The sequence below is a fragment of the Pleurodeles waltl genome, chromosome 5 (genome assembly GCF_031143425.1).
Source record: "Pleurodeles waltl isolate 20211129_DDA chromosome 5, aPleWal1.hap1.20221129, whole genome shotgun sequence".
In the NCBI taxonomy this organism is placed as follows: Eukaryota; Metazoa; Chordata; class Amphibia; order Caudata; family Salamandridae; genus Pleurodeles; species Pleurodeles waltl.
Window position 1 is genome coordinate 188,022,753 of NC_090444.1, and position 20,011 is coordinate 188,042,763.

General features: G+C 40.9%; 1 protein-coding gene across 2 annotated transcripts in view; it reads left to right on the forward strand.

The window, feature by feature from the left end:
- The window catches only part of GPATCH2 (G-patch domain containing 2), a 479,275-nt gene that overhangs the window by 318,679 nt on the left and 140,585 nt on the right, over positions 1 to 20,011 (forward strand). The window contains exon 8 of one of the 2 annotated variants that reach the window (XM_069233883.1): positions 15,016 to 15,074. In XM_069233883.1, coding sequence (XP_069089984.1) covers positions 15,016 to 15,074 — 59 coding nt within the window. Of the gene's footprint in view, positions 1 to 1,864; positions 2,805 to 15,015; positions 15,075 to 20,011 lie in introns of those variants that run through there. The other variant, XM_069233884.1, reaches the window with a different exon arrangement.

Consider the following 20,011-nt stretch of genomic DNA (forward strand, 5'->3'; position numbering starts at 1 on the left):
TCATGGCAAGTGTTTATGTTGTCCACATGCGCATGTCAACTCTTTTAGGTGCCCTATATATAAATTGATGCATAGTATCAATGCTCCTAGCTGAAGTTATTCCCAAAATGTTTGCAACCAACTGACCGGCAGGATTTTTAAAATGTAGCTGATCAAATTATGCACAGCTTTTGTGACTAGAGAATTATTTTCTTGTTCACCGTGCACTGGTACTTTTTTATCCAGAAGCACGTATGAATTGGTAAACACCTAGTAAAATATAATTTAAAGAGAACAAATCTTTTGACTAATGCCAGACATGTTGAAAAGAAAATCCAACGAAAGGCGAATTGGGCAAAATCTGCCTTTTTTCAAAATATAGTTTGCCTGTGGAGTGCCCAAATCCACTTTGCAATCAGATTACAAAAGTGGGGGTATTCCTAATACATACCATCCGAACGATCCACGAACCAGCAATTTCATAGCGGTCTCTGGACAGCTGTAAAAAGCTTTTTGACTATTGTATTCCTGCTATGATTTGTAATTGTTTACAGAAAAAAATACTCCTACATCTACTAGAATGTTATCAATTTATGCCCCTGTTTTCTACAGTCGAAAAGTATCACAAGCCACACTGTGGTTTTTGTGAGCTCCAGCAGTGAGCGAACAATTCTGCTCTATCGGCAGAGTTCACAGAGTTTTGCCCACTCCGTTCAGAGTTCTGAAAACCTCAGTGAAGCGACGCAGAGCAGAGTTTTTTTCTCTTGCAAGAGAAATTGCTCTGCTGGCGAGCGTGAATGAGATATCTAGACGCGAGCGGTCACAGCAGGTCAGTACCGCCCGCGTTGAGAAAGCTTCTGCTCGAGTATACAATGTACTCAAGTGGCAGAAAGAAGTTAGCGCTCTCTAGCGCTCCGCATGATGCCATTCACACTGACTTTACAGTGTGGGAGAAACTGCTGGTACTGAAAATAAGCGCGAACAGCGCGACTTACCTAAAGTCCGCCGCTTGTGGAACTGCACATAGTACGTCGGAGTTTTTTCTGCACTTTGCAGAATTCGGCGTATCAGAACTCTGCTTATGCCTACATATAAGTTATATGTTTATCACAGTAAGTATGGATGATGTTTTACCTCTTTCTTCATGAGAATGTGTAATTCCGTGAAAAAGGAAGGCAACTTTTTGTTCCAGCTCTCTAAATATCAAGAGGTAGATTTGACTTTATTTTTTAATTATTGTATTTTAATATATTTTTTTTTTTTACCCTGAAGCTATTCTTGGAAATTAGAGATATGTACTAAAGAGGATAAAATGTCAGTATTGTTATCAGGATATCTTATTACAACGTGGGGTTATTTTTTGATAGATGTGAAAAAATGCACAATCTCTGAGAAAGTTTTTTTAATCTATTAAGTGAATAAGGTGTATAAATTATTCAAAGATGTTGTACTATACAATCAAATATTCAACCAGTAGCAACAAAAATGTACTCTACAACATGACTATGACTCTACTTTTATTGGGGCAGTATATTAACAGATGCTTTTTCTGGTGATGTTGGAAATAATTCTTTAAAAAAACCCTATGAAGGTAATCCGCATAAAACTGTTGAGAGAGCGTAGTTTAAACATTACCTATTTTAGATGTGAAATGCTTATATTAACAACGCTAATATTATTCATTGAAACGTATTTTAAACGTGGAGAATTTTCACATGCATAAACTAATGTCGACTGTAAGAAATAATTATTTGAATTATGATTAATTGAATATGTTAACACGCACGATGATTGCATTTATTAGAATCCATAAGCTTTAAGTTAGCGTGAGTCGAAAACTAGCTGTGTAGCTCTCATATTAAAGCATATTTTTCTGTTTCTCCAGTGTGCTGACTTGCAAAAGGCCATGACCCAGCATTTGTTCTTTTCTCAGCTTATTGTATCATTGACCGTTATATTCTCATCCGCATGCTAGTTGCTTTAGGATAAAGTTGTACGCTTTGCAACAAAATATGGACACTTTCAAGGACGCTGAACCACGGAAAAGAGAACTCTTGACCCGAAGAACGTGCCAGAAAATGAAGTAACCCCTGATGTGCCACCTATGAAAGACGTCAATTATGAAGACCAATCAAAGAGTTGTAAATTATCGTAAAATGACAAATGCATTACTTAATGTATAATTTGATAGGTTACAGATAGTGGGGTGTAGTGACTATCCAATAGAATTTCGGGGGAATGTATTATGAAAAAGGGATAAAAACCCATGACACGAGAGACTCGAGAGTGCTAGGTAGGGAATGATATTGATTGCATCTAGAAACTCTGTCACTCTGTTTGGTGATTTGAGACTTAATAAAACCATCCTCACCCTTAGTCGCCCCATTGCATTTTCCTCCTTATGAGGGAAGTGTCCCCTGCCCTTAGACTAGATAGACTGACGGCGATCTAACTGATGTCCTGAAGACGAAGACTGATCCTGTGTGCTGACCTATTCCGAGGAGGGTAATTATGTTGTTGCTATTGAAATTAATTTATTTGCCTTTTCTTTCTAGGTACCAACTGCTGTGTATTTTTGATTAGAGACCTTAGTCAGATGTTTTCCAAATTGATGTTCTAAATTGTTTTGCATGAAGTCCAACATGCTGATGCTAATTATGGTTAGATGAGGCATTTCATCTTGACTGACGTAACTGATGTGACTGACGTGGTGCTATGCTGAACTAAACATATATGAGGTTTCATGCGTCTAGATTTGTGTATCTTCATATTACTATCTTATGTCTGTGATCTTTGCATTATTACCACATTGTGACCATGCTCTTTGCTTCTTGGTTTTGAGATTAATACATTTGCTATTAGATTGTAATCAATAGGGAATAAAATTCACAAAACGTCAATAAGGTGTGGTTATTCATGACTGAAAGGTCATGGTTGCGCCGAAGGTTTAACTAATGTCTAAAGTGAAATATATTGTGGTGATATATGTTGACAATATTATTGATATATTGTTTGATATATTGATCAGTTATCTCGTCTTACGGTGTCTCACCACTGGGTCCAAAGATTCATCGGCCTAAAACGAGTCCTGATGTGTATAAATTAACATAGAAGGACGCGTTAACAGTTCTGGTAGCAGAGCGATGGTTTGGCCCTTGGGGGCCCTAGGACTGAGTTTCATTGTTTAATTTGTTTTTCTGTGATAATGCAATTTGGAGAGATGATGGGTTGCTAAGTTCGCCATGGCTTTCCCGGGATCTCGGAGCCAGCCTAAATGAGTTGGGAATGTTCTCGGCACCATAGTGTGCGTGGTTAGGGTCTTTGCGCTTACCTAAGCTTATGCATTTTGCAGGTGGTTGTGAACATTTTGTGTGTATTTAGGCCAAATTAAGTGTTGTTTAGCAGGAGTAGGCGTACTCCACAGTATGAGAGTAGGGAAGTTGGCGTAATTCATGTGAATGTAGCGCTTGTTGCTCAAAAATTATCCACGTGGTTGGTTGTTGTGTACGGACCTGTTGAGGTCTAAGACTCCGGAGTATGATGGTAAATGTGGTTTATGTTGTAATCTGAGCGGTTTAGTAGGTCAATCGGGCGTGGTTGACAAGTCGAGTTTGAGTTATGATGCATGTATGAAACCTTCGATGGAGATTTGACAAATTCTAAAGTGCACTAGAAGGAGTCATTGACAAGTCGAGAGTAGAATTTGCGGGTCGAATTCTGCTTGCGTATGCGGGAACTGAGAAGGAGAGAGTAGCGGCCGAGGCTTCAAGTGAAATCTCTGTAAAGTTCTGAAGCGAATGTGTTACCTTCCCTGTAGTAAACCAACAGATTTGTGTTGTCATTTTAAGGTGCTCGCAATAATTTGCATTAGTTCGTATGAGTTGTAGGGATCAGTGAAGAGTGGACAAGCCACAAGACTTTGTCAGCTGCAGTGTGTGTGAGTGTGACGTCAGTGGTGCCGCGCTGAGATAGGTCAGATGCCGAGAGGGGTCGCGCACGGATTGGCTGCCGTCCGTGAGAGGCAATAGGTTGAGAAAGGGCAGGTGAAGAGTGTCCTGGGAACTAAGCCATTGCTGATTAAATACGAAATAAAAGAATCGCAAAAATGAATTTTGTCAAGGCATTCAAAAGCGCTCTAAAGGGAGATGTGTATATTGTAGCAACTGATGGGGAACCTACACCACCTGAGGGTACTCCGGCTTACATGGTGATGGAAGAGAAAGGTGTCGCACCTTGTTTATGGATGAAACAGTGGCGCAAATTAACAGAAAAAGAAGGGTGTTTAGCGTTTCCAGAGCATGGGACGTTTAATCCAAAGGTACTAGAAAATCTGAGGTGGATGTTAAGTACACAGAAGCCACCTCCAAGACCGGCACAATACGAGGCTTTAGCAATTTGGGACTTAATGGCTCTTAGACACAGACAAGAAAGGTTTCAGAGAAGGCTGAGAAGGGCAGAAAAATCATATGCAGAAGCTAGGTGGGACAACGAGAACAAAATGTGGAGAAGGAGAATCGTAGATGGGTTGAAGTTATTCCCAGCAATAACCCAGGGAGAAGAGACGAAGGGAAAGAAAGCCTCCTGTAAAACCGACAATGATTCTGGCAAAACTAAAGAAAATAAAAGGTCCTGGGAAGAGGAAGATGATTCCGATGATGAGGAATTTATGGATAGATTGTTACATGATCGGCCGCCACCGTATGCGGTGAGCAACAGCGCTCCAAGCACTAGCTTGGATTCTGGGAACCAGACGCAGGAGAAGGGAGTTACTGATACGGTACAGACTAGCGATACAGCTTTGATACAGAATGGTGTCAGTGTACCCACTGCACCAGACTTGCCGATACAGTTGCAGCCTCCACCGCAGATAAAGAGAATTTACCCTGATGTTCCAGTTCTTGGGACTACTACGAACTCGATAGTGCCGCCAGACCCGATATATACAAAGCCAAAGTTAATACAGATTGAATCGACCCCGAAGCTAATGTCTCAACCGCCACAGTTGATACCTGGGTACAACCCTGTAGCGGGACCACCGTTAGTACCTGTACCGGGTACACTGGAGCAGACCTATGGTGTTGCGGCTCCAAGAAGTCTGGGTTCAGTCAGACACCTGCCGCTATATCGTTACCTATTACTGTTGGTCCCCCAGTGCCATTGTATGCGCAAGATAAAACAGGGACGTGTGATCAGGGAGTTATGACTCAGGAAGCGATAAGAGGAGGGCCTATGAGAACTCTACAAATAATGGCCCCGGGAGAGCAAGTAAATGAGCCACTGAGACCCTTGATGGACCTTAGTCCAGTAGGGGCACCTCTCGAAGCGATGCGTCAAGCAGGATTGGGAGTTTTAACTCCCCAAACCATGAGTACGAATACTTCACACTCTCCAATGATACATGCAGGGAACATTTCACTGCAGGGTTTTACAGTACAACAGTCAAATGAGTGGTTAGAGAAAACTTGTACCTCACAAAAGACTACAGTAACCACAGTTGAACCTGAGAAAGAAAAACAAGACGAATACTTGAATTTTGTACGACTAGGGACAGAAGCTGCCGAGTTAGTGGAAGGAACAATGGGAGTAAATAGGTTGGAATCATACACTGAGGCAGAATTGAGATACTTATGTCCCAAGATTACCAAAGAGGTAGGCAAAGTACATCAGAGATTAGCGAATTTGGCAGACAAATACAATATCGATATCGGAAATACTAAACATTTGAAAAGAAGTTACAGATTAGATTTTGACTCCAAAGATTTTGAACACATGAGATCTGCAGGCATGAAGGCACATCTGAGAGAACTGTTGCAAAGTGCACAAATTTGGGGTGCATTGGAGAAATGGGAAGGCCGATGGGCAAAGAAAAGAGATAAGGGAAAGGGAGATAGTCCAGGGTCCAATGAAGTCAGGACCTCACCTAATCTGGATTCAGTAAAAATCTTACCTATGAGAGAGACAGCTGGTGGTGTTTTAGTGCATGTGCCATGGACTAGAGGAGACATTTTATCCTTTACGAATGATTATCCTAGGCTAAGAGAGAAGCCGATCGAGTGGTATCAACAAGCGGACAGGTTCATGAAGCTTGCAAAGTGTCTCTGGGAAGACTTGAATACTTTCTTTGAGATCATTGTTCCGCCTGATTTGTGGCTCGAGTGCAAGAGAGGGGTAGATTGGCCCACGAAGGAGCCGGCAAGAGATAAGGTGACTGGAGCACCTTCAGAAGAGGTGATGAAATATTATCATAAAGTAATTGAGTTTTTGAAACAAAAGGTGTCGCCGAAGGTGACCGATTGGCAGAAAATAGACCGGACCTCTCAAGAGGTTAAGGAGTCAATACATGCTTATTACGAGAGATTATTGAAAGCGTTCAAACATTACAGTGGTACTGAGACTATCGAACTGAAGGACATGAATCACCTTGTGTTTAGATTCGTTGAAGGGCTGAGACCAGAGGTTAGTCAGATGATTAAGAATCATTTGATTTGTTGGCAAGCTAAACCGATTGATGAGGTGTTGCAGTATGCGAAATACTGTAGTGATGAGATTGAGTTGAAGCAGAAAAAGTTGAAGAAGAAAGTGATGGTGATGCAGATAAGGGCTGCACAAGCTGGAATACAGGGAAATGGAGTTCAGCAAATGATACAGCAACAACCGCAAATTAATGGTGTGTTTCAGGCACAGCCAAGAGGCAGAGGTCGAGGGTTTGTGAACCGTGGTTCGGACATGAATAATGTTGTTATTCAAAATGACGGCCAAGGAGTGAAAAAGATGTCACCATGTCACGCGTGGGGCATTGGAAACGGGATTGTCCGAATATGATGCAGGATGGTGCAATTCAGCAAAGCATTAATGTCAGTACATTACAAAATCTGCGAGGTCCAAAAGTGAGACATCAAAACCCGAATTTTCAGAATAATTTGGTACAAATGCAAGGGGTACAGCCCATGCAGCAGATGCAAATGCCGCGTTTTCAGTCAGTACCAATGCAACCAGTGCAGCAGCAGATTCTTATGGTGCCTAGACAGCAAATGCAATTACCAATGGCTCCGATGGGACAGCAACAGGTGATGCTTCCTCAGCAGGTCACAGGCCAGGTAACCAATCAAAATAACACTGTGCAACAATTCCCATTACGAGGTGAAAGTGGCATGAATGAGGATTGGTCAGATGACAGCTCAGACAGTGAAGAGTGCAGGCTTGCAGCATCTTTAGAGGTGGATCAGAGAGGCCCATATGTAGAGGGAAAAGTAATGGGCTATAAGGTTTCATTTTTGGTCGACACAGGAGCTACACGCTCTACAGTTCGAAGTGCAGAAGTCCCAAGATTACCTCTCTCAGGGCGTACTATACGAGTGGTTGGTGTGGCAAACCAGTACCTGACTAATCCGATTACTGATCCGGTGCAAGTTGAAATTGGTAATTTCCAAGGCCTGCATAGATTTGTTGTATTCGATTCAAGCCCAGTATCCTTACTAGGAAGGGACTTACTGTGTAAGACAAAATGTTCGATTACCTGTTCCAACGATGGAATAGAAGTACAGACAAACAGTGACGATGAGGGAGACGAGAGTCAATTTGTAGAGGAAGAACCAGAAACAAATGAAGACTACCCTTTGATTACTTTATTCCCAATGCATACTTTGATCGACCTACCTGTTGATCTACAAGGGACCGTAACAGAGAAAGTGTCGGATTTGACTGGGAAAGAAGTAGGGTTGATAAAAGGAGTAGAACCAGTCAAGGTTCAGATAAAGCCGAATGCAGTGTTCCCACAAGTGCCACAATACCACATGACCCAGGATGTCCTCATTGAGGTGTCACAAATAATTGCAGATTTTCTCAGACAGGGAGTCCTGAAAGAAGTTTTGAGCAGTCCGTGTAACTCTCCCATAATGGGTTTAAAGAAGCCCTGTGGGAAAGTTCGAATTGTGCAGGATTTGAGAAAAATAAACAAAATTGTGATAAAATGCTGCCCTGTGGTACCTAACCCAGCAGTAATAATGTTCCAGGTTCCTTGTGATGCTGAATGGTTTACTGTGGTAGACCTATCACAAGCATTCTTTTCGATACCTCTTCATGAAGACAGCCAATTTTTGTTCAGTTTCAAATTCCTGGATAAGGTGTACAGTTGGTGCAGAATTTCTCAAGGGTTTTCTGAGTCACCATCCATCTTCAATAAGATATTGAAGAAGGACTTGGAACCTCCTGTGCTGCCTTTTAATTCGACTCTTGTGCAGTACATTGATGATTTGCTGATTGCATCCAAAACCAGAGACAGTTGTAAATATGATACCATTGCATTATTGAATCATCTGGGAAAAAATGGACACAAGGTGTCACCCTGAAAGTTACAATACTGTCAAAAAGAAGTGAAATACTTGGGACATTTGATTGAGAAAGGGTCTCGAAGAATATCAAAGGAAAGAATAACAGCTGTTTTGCAGATGAATCCCCCAACAACAAAAAGAGACGTCAGGATGTTTTTGGGAATGGTGGGCTACTGTCGCCAGTGGATACCCAACTTCTCGATCATCTCAAAGCCTTTAATAAAATTGACAGAAAAAGAAGTCACGGATGAGCCATACACAATAACTTTGACAAAAGAGGAGCTTGAATCATTTCTAGAATTAAAGGAATGCATGTGCAGGGCACCAGCATTAGGAATGCCGGACTATGAGAAACCTTTTCTGTTGTTCTGTCATGAACGTGATGCTTGTTCTTTGTCTGTTTTAAAACAGGTCCACGGAGATGCAAATCGCTCAGTAGCATATTTTTCAGCTACCTTGGACCCTGTCGCAGCAGCCTTACCGGGTTGTTTGCGGGCAGTTGCAGCAGTTGGTCAAAGCCTTTCACAATGTGAAGGCATAGTCATGGGATACCCTCTGACAGTAATGGTTCCACATTCAGTTGAAATTCTGTTGACACGAACCAAGACACAACACATGACAAATGCACAACTCACTAGATATGAGACGATTATAATGGGGTCACCAAATGTGTCACTAAAGAGATGCACTGTGCTGAACCAGGCAACCTTACTTCCCAATGAAAATACTGAAATCAAAGATGGGGAAGAATTTGAGCATGATTGTCTCGAGGTGACTGAGCTCTGTACCAAACCTCGCCCAGACATACAGGATACCCAGTTAAAAGAAAACGATTGCATTATGTTTGTTGATGGGTCCTGTCTAAGAGATTCAGCAGGAACATTGAGAGCCGGTTACGCAGTATGTACCATAACTGGCATTGTCGAAGCCTCCTGGCTCGAGAAAGTGTTTTCTGCACAAGTGGCAGAATTAATAGCTCTTACAAAGGCATGTCACACAGCTGTAAATTTGAAAGTCACTATCTATACTGACAGCAGATATGGATTTGGAATTGTGCATGATTTTGGCCAACTTTGGTCACAGAGGGGTTTCATGACCTCCTCTGGTTCTCCTGTGAAAAATAGTGAACAAATAAGAGATTTGTTACATGCGATTCAGTTACCTCTTGAAATTGCCATGGTGAAGTGCAGTGCTCACACCAGATCACAAGATTTTGTGTATATTGGAAACAGTTATGCAGATCAGGTCGCAAGATTTTGTGCATTAAATTGTATATCGTTTAAAGAGCAGTGGGAATTGTTACCACAACCTGAAAACGACACGAGTTTAAGTCTAGCATTACGAGTGGTTGATACCTTAGACGAACTGAAAACATTACAAGGTCGTGCTAGCAAGGAAGAAAAACGTTCCAGGCAGAGAATGCAGTGTGTACAAAGGGCAGATGATTTATGGGTTTCAGAAGAGGGAAAACTGGTTCTGCCAAATAGTCTTTTGTCACAGTTTGCCCGGTTATACCATGGGCAGGCACATCTGGGAAGAGACGCCATGATCAGATCCTTTAAGATTGATTGGTTCAATCCAAAATTCAGACATGCCGCAGAAATCACTTGCCACAGATGCGTCATCTGTCAACAGATGAATGCTGGAAAAGGAACTGTGGTGACTTTGAGCCACATTGGGAGAGCTGGAGGTCCATTCAACAAAATGCAAATGGATTTTATCAAAATGCCTGTTTGTGGAGGATTGAAGTACGTGTTGGTGATTGTGTGTGTTTTCATTCATTGGATTGAGGCATATCCCACACGTAGGAATGACAGTCTTACAGTTGCAAAACTACTACTCAGAGAACTGATACCAAGATTCGGGTTTCCGGTTTCTATAGAATCAGATAGGGGGAGACACTTCGACAATGAGGTGATTAAACTTTTGTGTGCTGCACTCAACATTGAACAAAAGCTGCATTGTAGCTATCGCCCTGAAGCATCAGGACTAGTTGAACAGATGAATGGTACCTTAAAATCAAGAATAGCAAAAATGTGTGCAGCCACAAACATGAAATGGCCAGATGCCTTACCTCTAGTACTGATGTCTATGAGAAACACCCCAGATAAGAAAACGGGACTGTCCCCCCATGAAATCCTCATGGGAGGAGCAATGAGATTACCAGCGATACCTGCAAATGCACTAGTGAATATTACAGATGATATGGTGTTGGATTACTGCAAAGGCTTAGCTGACGTGATTCGCTCTTTCTCTCACCAGGTGGAAGCTAACACGTTGCCACCAATTGGCGAACCAGGTCACTCTCTGCAAGCTGGAGATTGGGTGGTTGTCAAGAAACACGTGAGAAAATCGTGTCTTGAGCCGCGTTGGAAGGGGCCATATCAAGTAATATTGACGACCACCACTGCTGTGAAGTGTGCCGGGGTTCCCAACTGGATACATGCCAGTCACACAAAAAGGGTAACGTGTTCTGTTGAAGAGGAACTTGAAGTTTCCGGTACAGCAACTTCAGGAAGAGAAGTCTCAGAATCAGAGATCAGTCAAGAAGGAACTGAGACTACTGGAGAGCCCACTGAGAACAGCCTTGTCCCTCAAACTGTCAATGAGTTCGAGAGAGGTGACAGAGTGCCTATCTCAGTCGAGGCAGCAGGAGAACTAAGCCAAGGAGAGGTTCTCCCAGAAGTAGACGAGTACGGGTTAGAGTCCGAACTCAGCATAGAACCAGAAGACGAAAGAGAAGGAGAAACTGTAGATACAAATCGAAACGTGTCAGAGTCTCCTGAACCAGTTGCAGGTCCGTCAAGAGAAAACACCATATCACAAGAGGAGGGTGCTGTCCAACGTCCTGAAGGAAAACATCGAACCAAGACACATAGAGGCGATAATTGGACAGACAAGTCACATCCTAAAATAAGAGAGGTATCGAATGATACAATAATAGAAGAAAGTGATACTTCACAAGCAGATGATCTGAGTGAAGGAGAACAACAAGGTGAACGAAGGCTAAAAAGAAAAAGAATAGCAAACAGAAGATATACAGGTCCTGAATGGGCATATGCTACAACCTCTGAATGGCAACAAGAATTCTTAGCATTCTGTTTTGATCGAGAAGTACCAGGCCAATATTACGGTACCTGAAGATATTCAAAGGAAAAACTCGACTAAAATTGAATTTGTGAAAGCTGAAAAGAGAAAGAGACTTTAGAAACTACTGGAAGTGACACTAAAACTGGATTTGACTTTCAAGAAACCTGATTACGACAAGCTGCTAACCGGAATTGATGGAAAAAAAAAAAAAGGGTCCTGGAGTGAGTGAAGACGCTGCAATATACGCAAGGAGTTTTTTTTTTCCTTTTTCCTTTTTTCTTCCTCAAGTTGATTGTTGATCTGCTATTCTGATTCTATACAAACATGGCTTACAGTAGCAAAGGAAGTAAGGTGTGTGGTTGGTTAGGTCTTATAATAGGTGTTGTATGTGCAGTAATGATTGTGGGAGTGATTGTGGGAATGCCATGGAGAGAGAAAGGAACTATTAATGCAACTTCGAAACCTGAAACTACCACTACTAAACTATCACCGTGGGAGAGATTTGAGCAAGATGCAAGACATATGCATGAGGGAACTAATGCAAAAGGGGAACTTTTTACTAATGTCTTCTATCGCTTATTAAATGAGTATGTGGAAACTATGGATGCGAAAGATTGTTATGTATGTACTAAAATTCCTTCATCTGTGCAGGAGGGAGTTACTTATCATAGCCTCCCTCTTATTTATGGAATTAGTTGCAGCTTGCTGTTAACAAGATTCTATAATCAAGAGCATGTGCAATACTTTTATTCAAACTTAGATGTTGTGTTTTCTTTTGTGCCTGTGATTGAATTCCTAAATAAATTAGCTAAAGAGCATGATATAAAAATAGTTAGAGGATTCTTTGAGCCAACACTAACATTTGGAACTGCTTATGCGCATCGCAATAATTTGACTTGCTTATTGTCTCCTGTAGAGAAAAGCTTTTTAGATCACACAGATGATAGACGCAAAGCACTGAAAGAAAGGTTAGAAAAAGGACTAGAAAAACGTACTTATGCAAATGATTATGCTTACACTGCAATCAAAACACAAGGCAAACTAGCTATAGATGCATTACATGTAGATAGGCTCTGTATATATAGACCAAAATCTGATCAAGACAATTTGTTTGTGGCTACGAGTGAATGTAGGCATGTGTTTTTGTTTCAGAGTAAATGGACCTTTATGTTAAATGGACAAGATCCAGCGATCCCTGGAATCTATTATATTTGTGGACTAAATGCATATTACCGTCTCCCTAAGGGATGGTATGGGACATGTTATTTGGGAATTGTATTCCCAAAGATATACCAGATTGATGACTTGAAACAAATACCTAAAACGTCTGAATTACAACATCCTAGACAAAAACGAGAATCAGTGGCGGCTGTCATTGGTGATATATTTGGAGCCATAATCCCATCAGTGGGGGTTATCTTGAATTCTATGAAAATTCAAAAGTTCTCTACTATAGTGGATAACATGCTGACAAATTTTACAGGAGCCATACTCCTGATGGATACTGAACTTGCTGCAGAAAGAGCTATGACTCTTCAAAATCGGCTTGCTTTAGACATTCTTTAGCAAAGAGTGGAGGTGTTTGCAAAATGCTTAATGAGCGTCATTGTTGCTCATTTATACCAGATAATAGTAAGAAAATTAGAAGCATGCTTACTAACCTTACCAGAGATAGTACAGACTTGAAGGATTTGAAAGAACCTGGTGTTTGGGAGAAATTTGGGAAAGGAATTGCCCGAGTGGGAAGCTGGTTTACCAACATTTGGATTGGGGTACTTGCAAAAATTATGATGGGTCTATTAATTGTTTTGATTTGTCTATTAGGATTATGGGGGGCAAGTAAAATCAATGACAAAGTAAAAAGAAATTGGACTAAAAGATCCAGAAGAAATGAAGAAAGTGAAAGAGAGAAAATGTTCAATGAAATATGGGAAAGCTCACATAAAGGGCAAGATGTTGAAATGCGTATTATGCGCAAGGTGAAAAATTAAGATCAAAGAGAAAGATTGTGTGATGACGAGCGTCATCAGAGGAGGGACTGAGAGAGCGTAGTTTAAACATTTCCTATTTTAGATGTGAAATGCTTATATTAACAACGCTAATATTATTCATTCAAACGTATTTTAAACGTGGAGAATTTTCACATGCATAAACTAATGTCGACTGTAAGAAATAATTATTTGAATTATGATTAATTGAATATGTTAACACGTACGATGATTGCATTTATTAGAATCCATAAGCTTTAAGTTAGCGTGAGTCAAAAACTAGCTGTGTAGCTCTCATATTAAAGCATATTTTTCTGTTTCTCCAGTGTGCTGACTTGCAAAAGGCCATGACCCAGCATTTGTTCTTTTCTCCGCTTATTGTATCATTGACCGTTATATTCTCATCCCCCTGCTAGTTGCTTTAGGATAAAGTTGTACGCTTTGCAACAAAATATGGACACTTTCAAGGACACTGAACCACGGAAAAGAGAACTCTTGACCCGAAGAACGTGCCAGAAAATGAAGTAACCCCAGATGTGCCACCTACGAAAGACGTCAATTATGAAGACCAATCAAAGAGTTGTAAATTATCGTAAAATGACAAATGCATTACTTAATGTATAATTTGATAGGTTACAGATAGTGGGGTGTAGTGACTATCCAATAGAAATTCGGGGGAATGTATTATGAAAAAGGGATAAAAACCCATGACACGAGAGACTCGAGAGCGCTAGGTAGGGAATGATATCGATTGCATCTAGAAACTCTGTCACTCTGTTTGGTGATTTGAGACTTAATAAAACCATCCTCACCCTTAGTCGCCCCATTGCATTTTCCTCCTTATGAGGGAAGTGTCCCCTGCCCTTAGACTAGATAGACTGACGGCGATCTAACTGATGTCCTGAAGACGAAGACTGATCCTGTATGCTGACCTATTCCGAGGAGGGTAATTATGTTGTTGCTATTGAAATTCATTTATTTGCCTTTTCTTTCTAGGTACCAACTGCTGTGTATTTTTGATTAGAGACCTTAGTCAGATGTTTTCCAAATTGATGTTCTAAATTGTTTTGCATGAAGTCCAACATGCTGATGCTAATTATGGTTAGATGAGGCATTTCATCTTGACTGACGTGGTGCTATGCTGAACTAAACATATATGAGGTTTCATGTGTCTAGATTTGTTTATCTTCATATTACTATCTTATGTCTGTGATCTTTGCATTATTACCACATTGTGACCATGCTCTTTGCTTCTTGGTTTTGAGATTAATACATTTGCTATTAGATTGTAATCAATAGGGAATAAAATTCACAAAAATTCAATAAGGTGTGGTTATTCATGACTGAAAGGTCATGGTTGCGCCGAAGGTTTAACTAATGTCTAAAGTGAAATATATTGTGGTGATATATGTTGACAATATTATTGATATATTGTTTGATATATTGATCAGTTATCTCATCTTACGGTGTCTCACCATTGGGTCCAAAGATTCATCGGCCTAAAAAGAGTCCTGATGTGTATAAATTAATATAGAAGGACACGTTAACACTGTCAAAATAAAGGAAATTCCAAGTAAGGCTGAAAAAGATTACACGTTTGTGATTTTGTGTTTTTTTGTTTGTTTTAGCTTCGTTTCCTGCGATCAGAGAAAGGGCACAAGAAAAACTCTGAGAAAACAGCCAGCAGGTGATACTCCATTTAGAATCATTTTAAATCTTGTTACAATTCCTATATAACCTCAATCGTTGTGTGTACGAGACCTTTAAAAGACTTTGAAAAAAGGGTATTGCTCCTTGATGAGGCTATTTATTCATGTGTTGTGACACTGTTTACACTTTGCACTTTGTCACGTCTGTGGAACTCAGTTACGTGATAGTGGAATGTGGGGGTATACCATTATGTCCTGGCTTTCGAGGTCTCCGGACGGCTCCAGTGGTGTCCTGAGGTTGGTGTACACAAGAGGTGGGTTTAGATGTGATCGTCCTTGAAAGTAAAATGTGCGAAAGTTCTGCCTTCTGGAGCTTGGAGTCAAAAAGCTTCTCTTCACAGCCTGAGTAAATTGTGATTATTATGAGTCATCAACTGGTCCAGATTATTTCCGACACTGAGAAACTCAGAGCCTTTAAAGGGAGCTAGAGGAGCGAAGCTCATAGAAACACTGCTTGAGTTTCAATGTTTGTTTAATGTGCAGTTGAAACAGGATATATTGTTGTGGTTCAATGTAGTTGCATGGTAAAGTAAACACTTCTAATGTACCCTGCGTATAGTTTCTAAGTAAGATTGACAAATGTTATCATTATTCAAATTCACATTTGAACTATTCATTTTGTTGCTTATGTTAATTTTAATTATGACATCTAATAATAGCAAGAAGTTGTACTAAATATTTTTCTGATAAATGAAAGTTGTTTTTATCACAGGCTCCTTTCAAAATCCGTGGGGATCGGTTCTCGAATGATTGGTGATATCAGGTCTTTGAACATTGTCATAATCTTTGCATTTAGAGGAGTAGTTCTTGTTTGTTTGGGTGATGTGCGATTTATGGCTTACCTGTAACTGGTCTTTAGCTGTGTTTATTTATGTGAAATTCAGAGTTTTGCTTTTCAAACATAGGTTAAGGTGTTATAAACAAAGCTAAGCTCCCCCACCGGTTCCCTGCGTCCAATATGCTGTGAGTGGCCAAATCCCACTGCTGACAACCTTCTTGCTTTAGCAGAGTGGGCGACCACTGGTGCCGGCAGAGGGATTGTCCACAAGTCTGCAGTGAGGCCCTGCACCAACCCCCTGAGGGTGGTCATTCATCAATGATCACAGCTTTAAATCCTACCCAGTGGGGTGGCCTAATGGATGGACCTTCAGCTAGGACCTACGCCCAACCTGCTGCAAACAGCCAACTGTCACTGCACACTGCTAAACTGTGCACAGTGGGGTTGTACTCAAGGCCTGGCCTGTGACCTCTTCCTCTATTTAACCCCCTATTGGCAAACAATTCCTAAGACCAAGCCTTGCTTTAAAAAACCGAGACAAATAAGGGTTTTTGAAGTCTCTTGTGAGTTTTACAGCCCCTTGACAACCTGTGTATCCTTGCTGGACTTTCAGTGAGGTTTGCAAACCCATCACAGGCATTGCAAACAAAGTGGAAGTTTCAACAGGGGTCCAAGAACACTTATCATTGGTTCACAGACTCTTAACTAGAGTTTGCAAATCTTGAGGGATATGCTGTAAGCCACAAATCTAGCCAGTGGGTCAGTGAATCCCGCAGCAAAATGAAATTTTCTTTTTTTATGTTAAACCTGGGCATATCACTTTAGGACCCTGCCACCTGAGCCAGGCAATCAAGAGATGCTCTCCTTCTTCTCTTATGACTTCATTTTTATTTTTCAGGACACAGGGAATGAGCCCCCAAGTCTTTTGTTGAGGGGTCTGCAATATTGTTTTACATGTTGCAGCCAGCTAATCAGACTGGTCTAGGTTCACGTACCCAGGTTAGGGTTCATGAACCTTAAAGGATTGTCAAGCAAAAATGCTACCACATCTAAAATGATTGAGTGTTTTTTAAAATTTGTGTCCACAATACCGGGTTTGTCATACATTCGCGAACTAACATACCAAATATCTCTAACTTGATTGACAGTGTACAGAAATTTCAAGCCTTCCATAATAATTTTTTTAATGCTTATTTCCCCAAAAACTACTGAAAGATTTACACCAAACCAACCAAAGGCATGTCTTTAGGTAAAGTTCTACTTTTATGCCAGTTTTGTATACTTAAGAGTCCAGTGTTTTTCTGTATTAGAGTCCAACGAATTAAATGGGAGGTAAAATTACACTGTCACTTATGCAACCCTCCTTTTTTTGCTCAAATATATTTGTGTGTGTATAAATATATATATATATATATATATATATATATATATATATTACACTTTCAGTAATAAACCCTGTGTATTGATGGTTAGGATACTGTTACTATAAAAGCCATTTTTGTTTTATGAATAACGTGGTTGTTGTATGAGATAATTTCGATGTAATCTTGCTTTCTTTCTTTAATTTCTGTGGGTTTGTCATCCTGTAACACATTCACCAGTTTCCAAAATAAAACCTACCATGGGCAACCTATAGGTGCTGTCGACAGCCATTCTCCCTGCGCTGCAGCAGTTGGCAACATGGTCTGGCCTGCACCTAAAAAAACGCCAGTGGGCAATCCCCTCTGCCCACATTGTTGGAATGTGTGCAGTGGGGGTTTTAGGGACCCTGTTGTGGGGTTTGCTAACTTGGTCCTGATCCATGAACAGAAATAGAGTATCACTATGTACTTAAATCTTATCAAATGTAATTGGAACTTACCTTGGAGAATGTAAGTTTGATGGTAAAAAGAAAGTACAATTTGAACGCAGCAGCTTGCCTGTAGAATGTGCAGAAAGCACAAATGCAGCTAAAATAGCTTGCATTGTTGCAAACTAATTTTATCATTGATCTTTGTCTTCACTTTGCATATAACATTAATGGAATAAATTCCAGGAGGAAACATAGAGATGAAGAAAAATCAAATATTAATATACATATATTTGACAAATTATATATAAATAAATATACACACACACACACACACACACACAATCACCGAAAAAGCCAAAGGTTAAAGTAAAGTTATAATTATGTGTTGAATTAAGATGCAAACTATGGTTTAAAAAACAAAAATACACTGAAATTCATCTGTTATAGTTTACTAACTTAACTATATCTTGTGCCACCACCATTTACTGCTTATGACCTCACATATTACATCACCCATAACACTTTAAATTACATTATTTATGACATCACTGATGACCTCATCAAATGACTGTGACAGTGTGCTATACGCTTCTCAGACTGCAAGGTACTTGGTAGGGTACACCTAGACCCAGTTTTCGATCACCTCGTTAATGGGATAATGCGGCCAAACCTCCCACTAAACATTGCAGAAGGGAGGTTGGCTCCAGGTCTTGGCCTCCGGCCAAGCCCTACAACCAACCCCTTGCATGGATCCAAACCTCAATTGCACATGGCTTTGGCTTCGGCCCGGCCCTGCACCACCGCCTGATATGAGTGATCAATCCCTGCAGTGCACAGCCTTCAGCAGTGGTGCATTTGCCCTGTCTCCAGCCCACTGCAAGTGGCTAACTCTCACTGCGCACTGCCTATGTCCTGCATAGTGCTAGTTGCCCACAGTATCACTAGACTCTTACATTTTTTTGTAATGGTTTTCTTGGTACTGTGGTATCAATACAGCTACCACACTACCACAGGGGGTGCTGCGCTGCAGTACTAGGAGCTGGTATAGTGGCATCAGTGCCACAAACGAATTTCTTTCTTTTTTAACTAAAGGAGGGGTCCCCTTGCCCCCCCTGCCCCCCCTGTAGCCCTGGTGAGTAGTGTGTGTCCTCCTACGCCTTGTATGCTATTTCAGTTGTTGAATTGATACCCCAGCACCTCCTATCTATCCTCCATTCTCAGCTTGCTTTCCCAACCCCTATAGCCCATCCTCCATTCAAAACCTGCTGCCCCAAACACTCCTGCCATCCCTCTGTTTTCAGCTTTCTCCCCCATCCCCTCTTGCTGGTCCTCTGTTGTCCCTGTGATCCCCCAGCTTCTCCCTATAGCCTTCTGTTACACATGTGTTTCTCAAAGGATTTCCTGCTGGCTGGCTGGCTGTTATGTATGTGCTTCACCAGCCCCTCTTGCCAGCCCTCCATTTTCAGTTTGCTTCCCAGCCGCTCCCGCCTGGCCTCCATTGTCAGTTTGCTCCTCCAGTGCTTCCCACTGGCCCTTCATTGTCCTTGTGCGTGCCTAGCCCCTCCCACTAAAACTTTATTGTCAGCTTTCTGCCTTGCTCCTCCCATTGGCCCACTATTGTCTGCTTCCTGCTTCAGACCTCCTCTTTGTCCTTTGTTGTCCATGTGCTCCCCCAGCCCCTCCCACTAGCTGTATTTTAATCTTTTATAGGATACTTTTTTAATTCTAATTTCTCAGAAACTACTGAACGGAATTGCACCAAATCAAGCAAAGGTATTCTACTTTCATGTCACGTTTGGTGTAATTTCTTTAAGCCATTTTTTCCGTACGAGAGAGCAAAAAATCCTATGGGAATTAAAACGGAAATGTCACCTTTTTGATCCCACTTTTTTGGCCCCATTTGACAGAAACTTGCCATGTGGGACCCAAATGGAAAGACCTTTATTTTTTTGGAAACTTATGTGCAAATTTGTTGGACAGTGTTAAAAATTTTAAGAAAACAAAATGATGCCTTTTCATTGGACACTCTGACCTAAGCATAATTAAAAAGGCACTATTGATGCCTTTGGAAGATTTATATATTAAACAGACAGCGATAGCACTGGTGTAGGTAGGGTTAGGTTAGCGTTTCCACTGAAAAGCTATTATTTGTTTCTTAATAACTTGAGTGCTGTTTCATGAATCTCATCAACCCTTTGACAAATTTTACAAATCTGCATGAAAATTCACAGGTATTTGCATGTTTAATTTTCTGCAAATATAACTATTTTGTGCTGATATGTTCGTATGAAGGTAATAGGGGTAGGAAAAAGTAAATTCGCTTAGAACCTGGGCTCGCCATGATA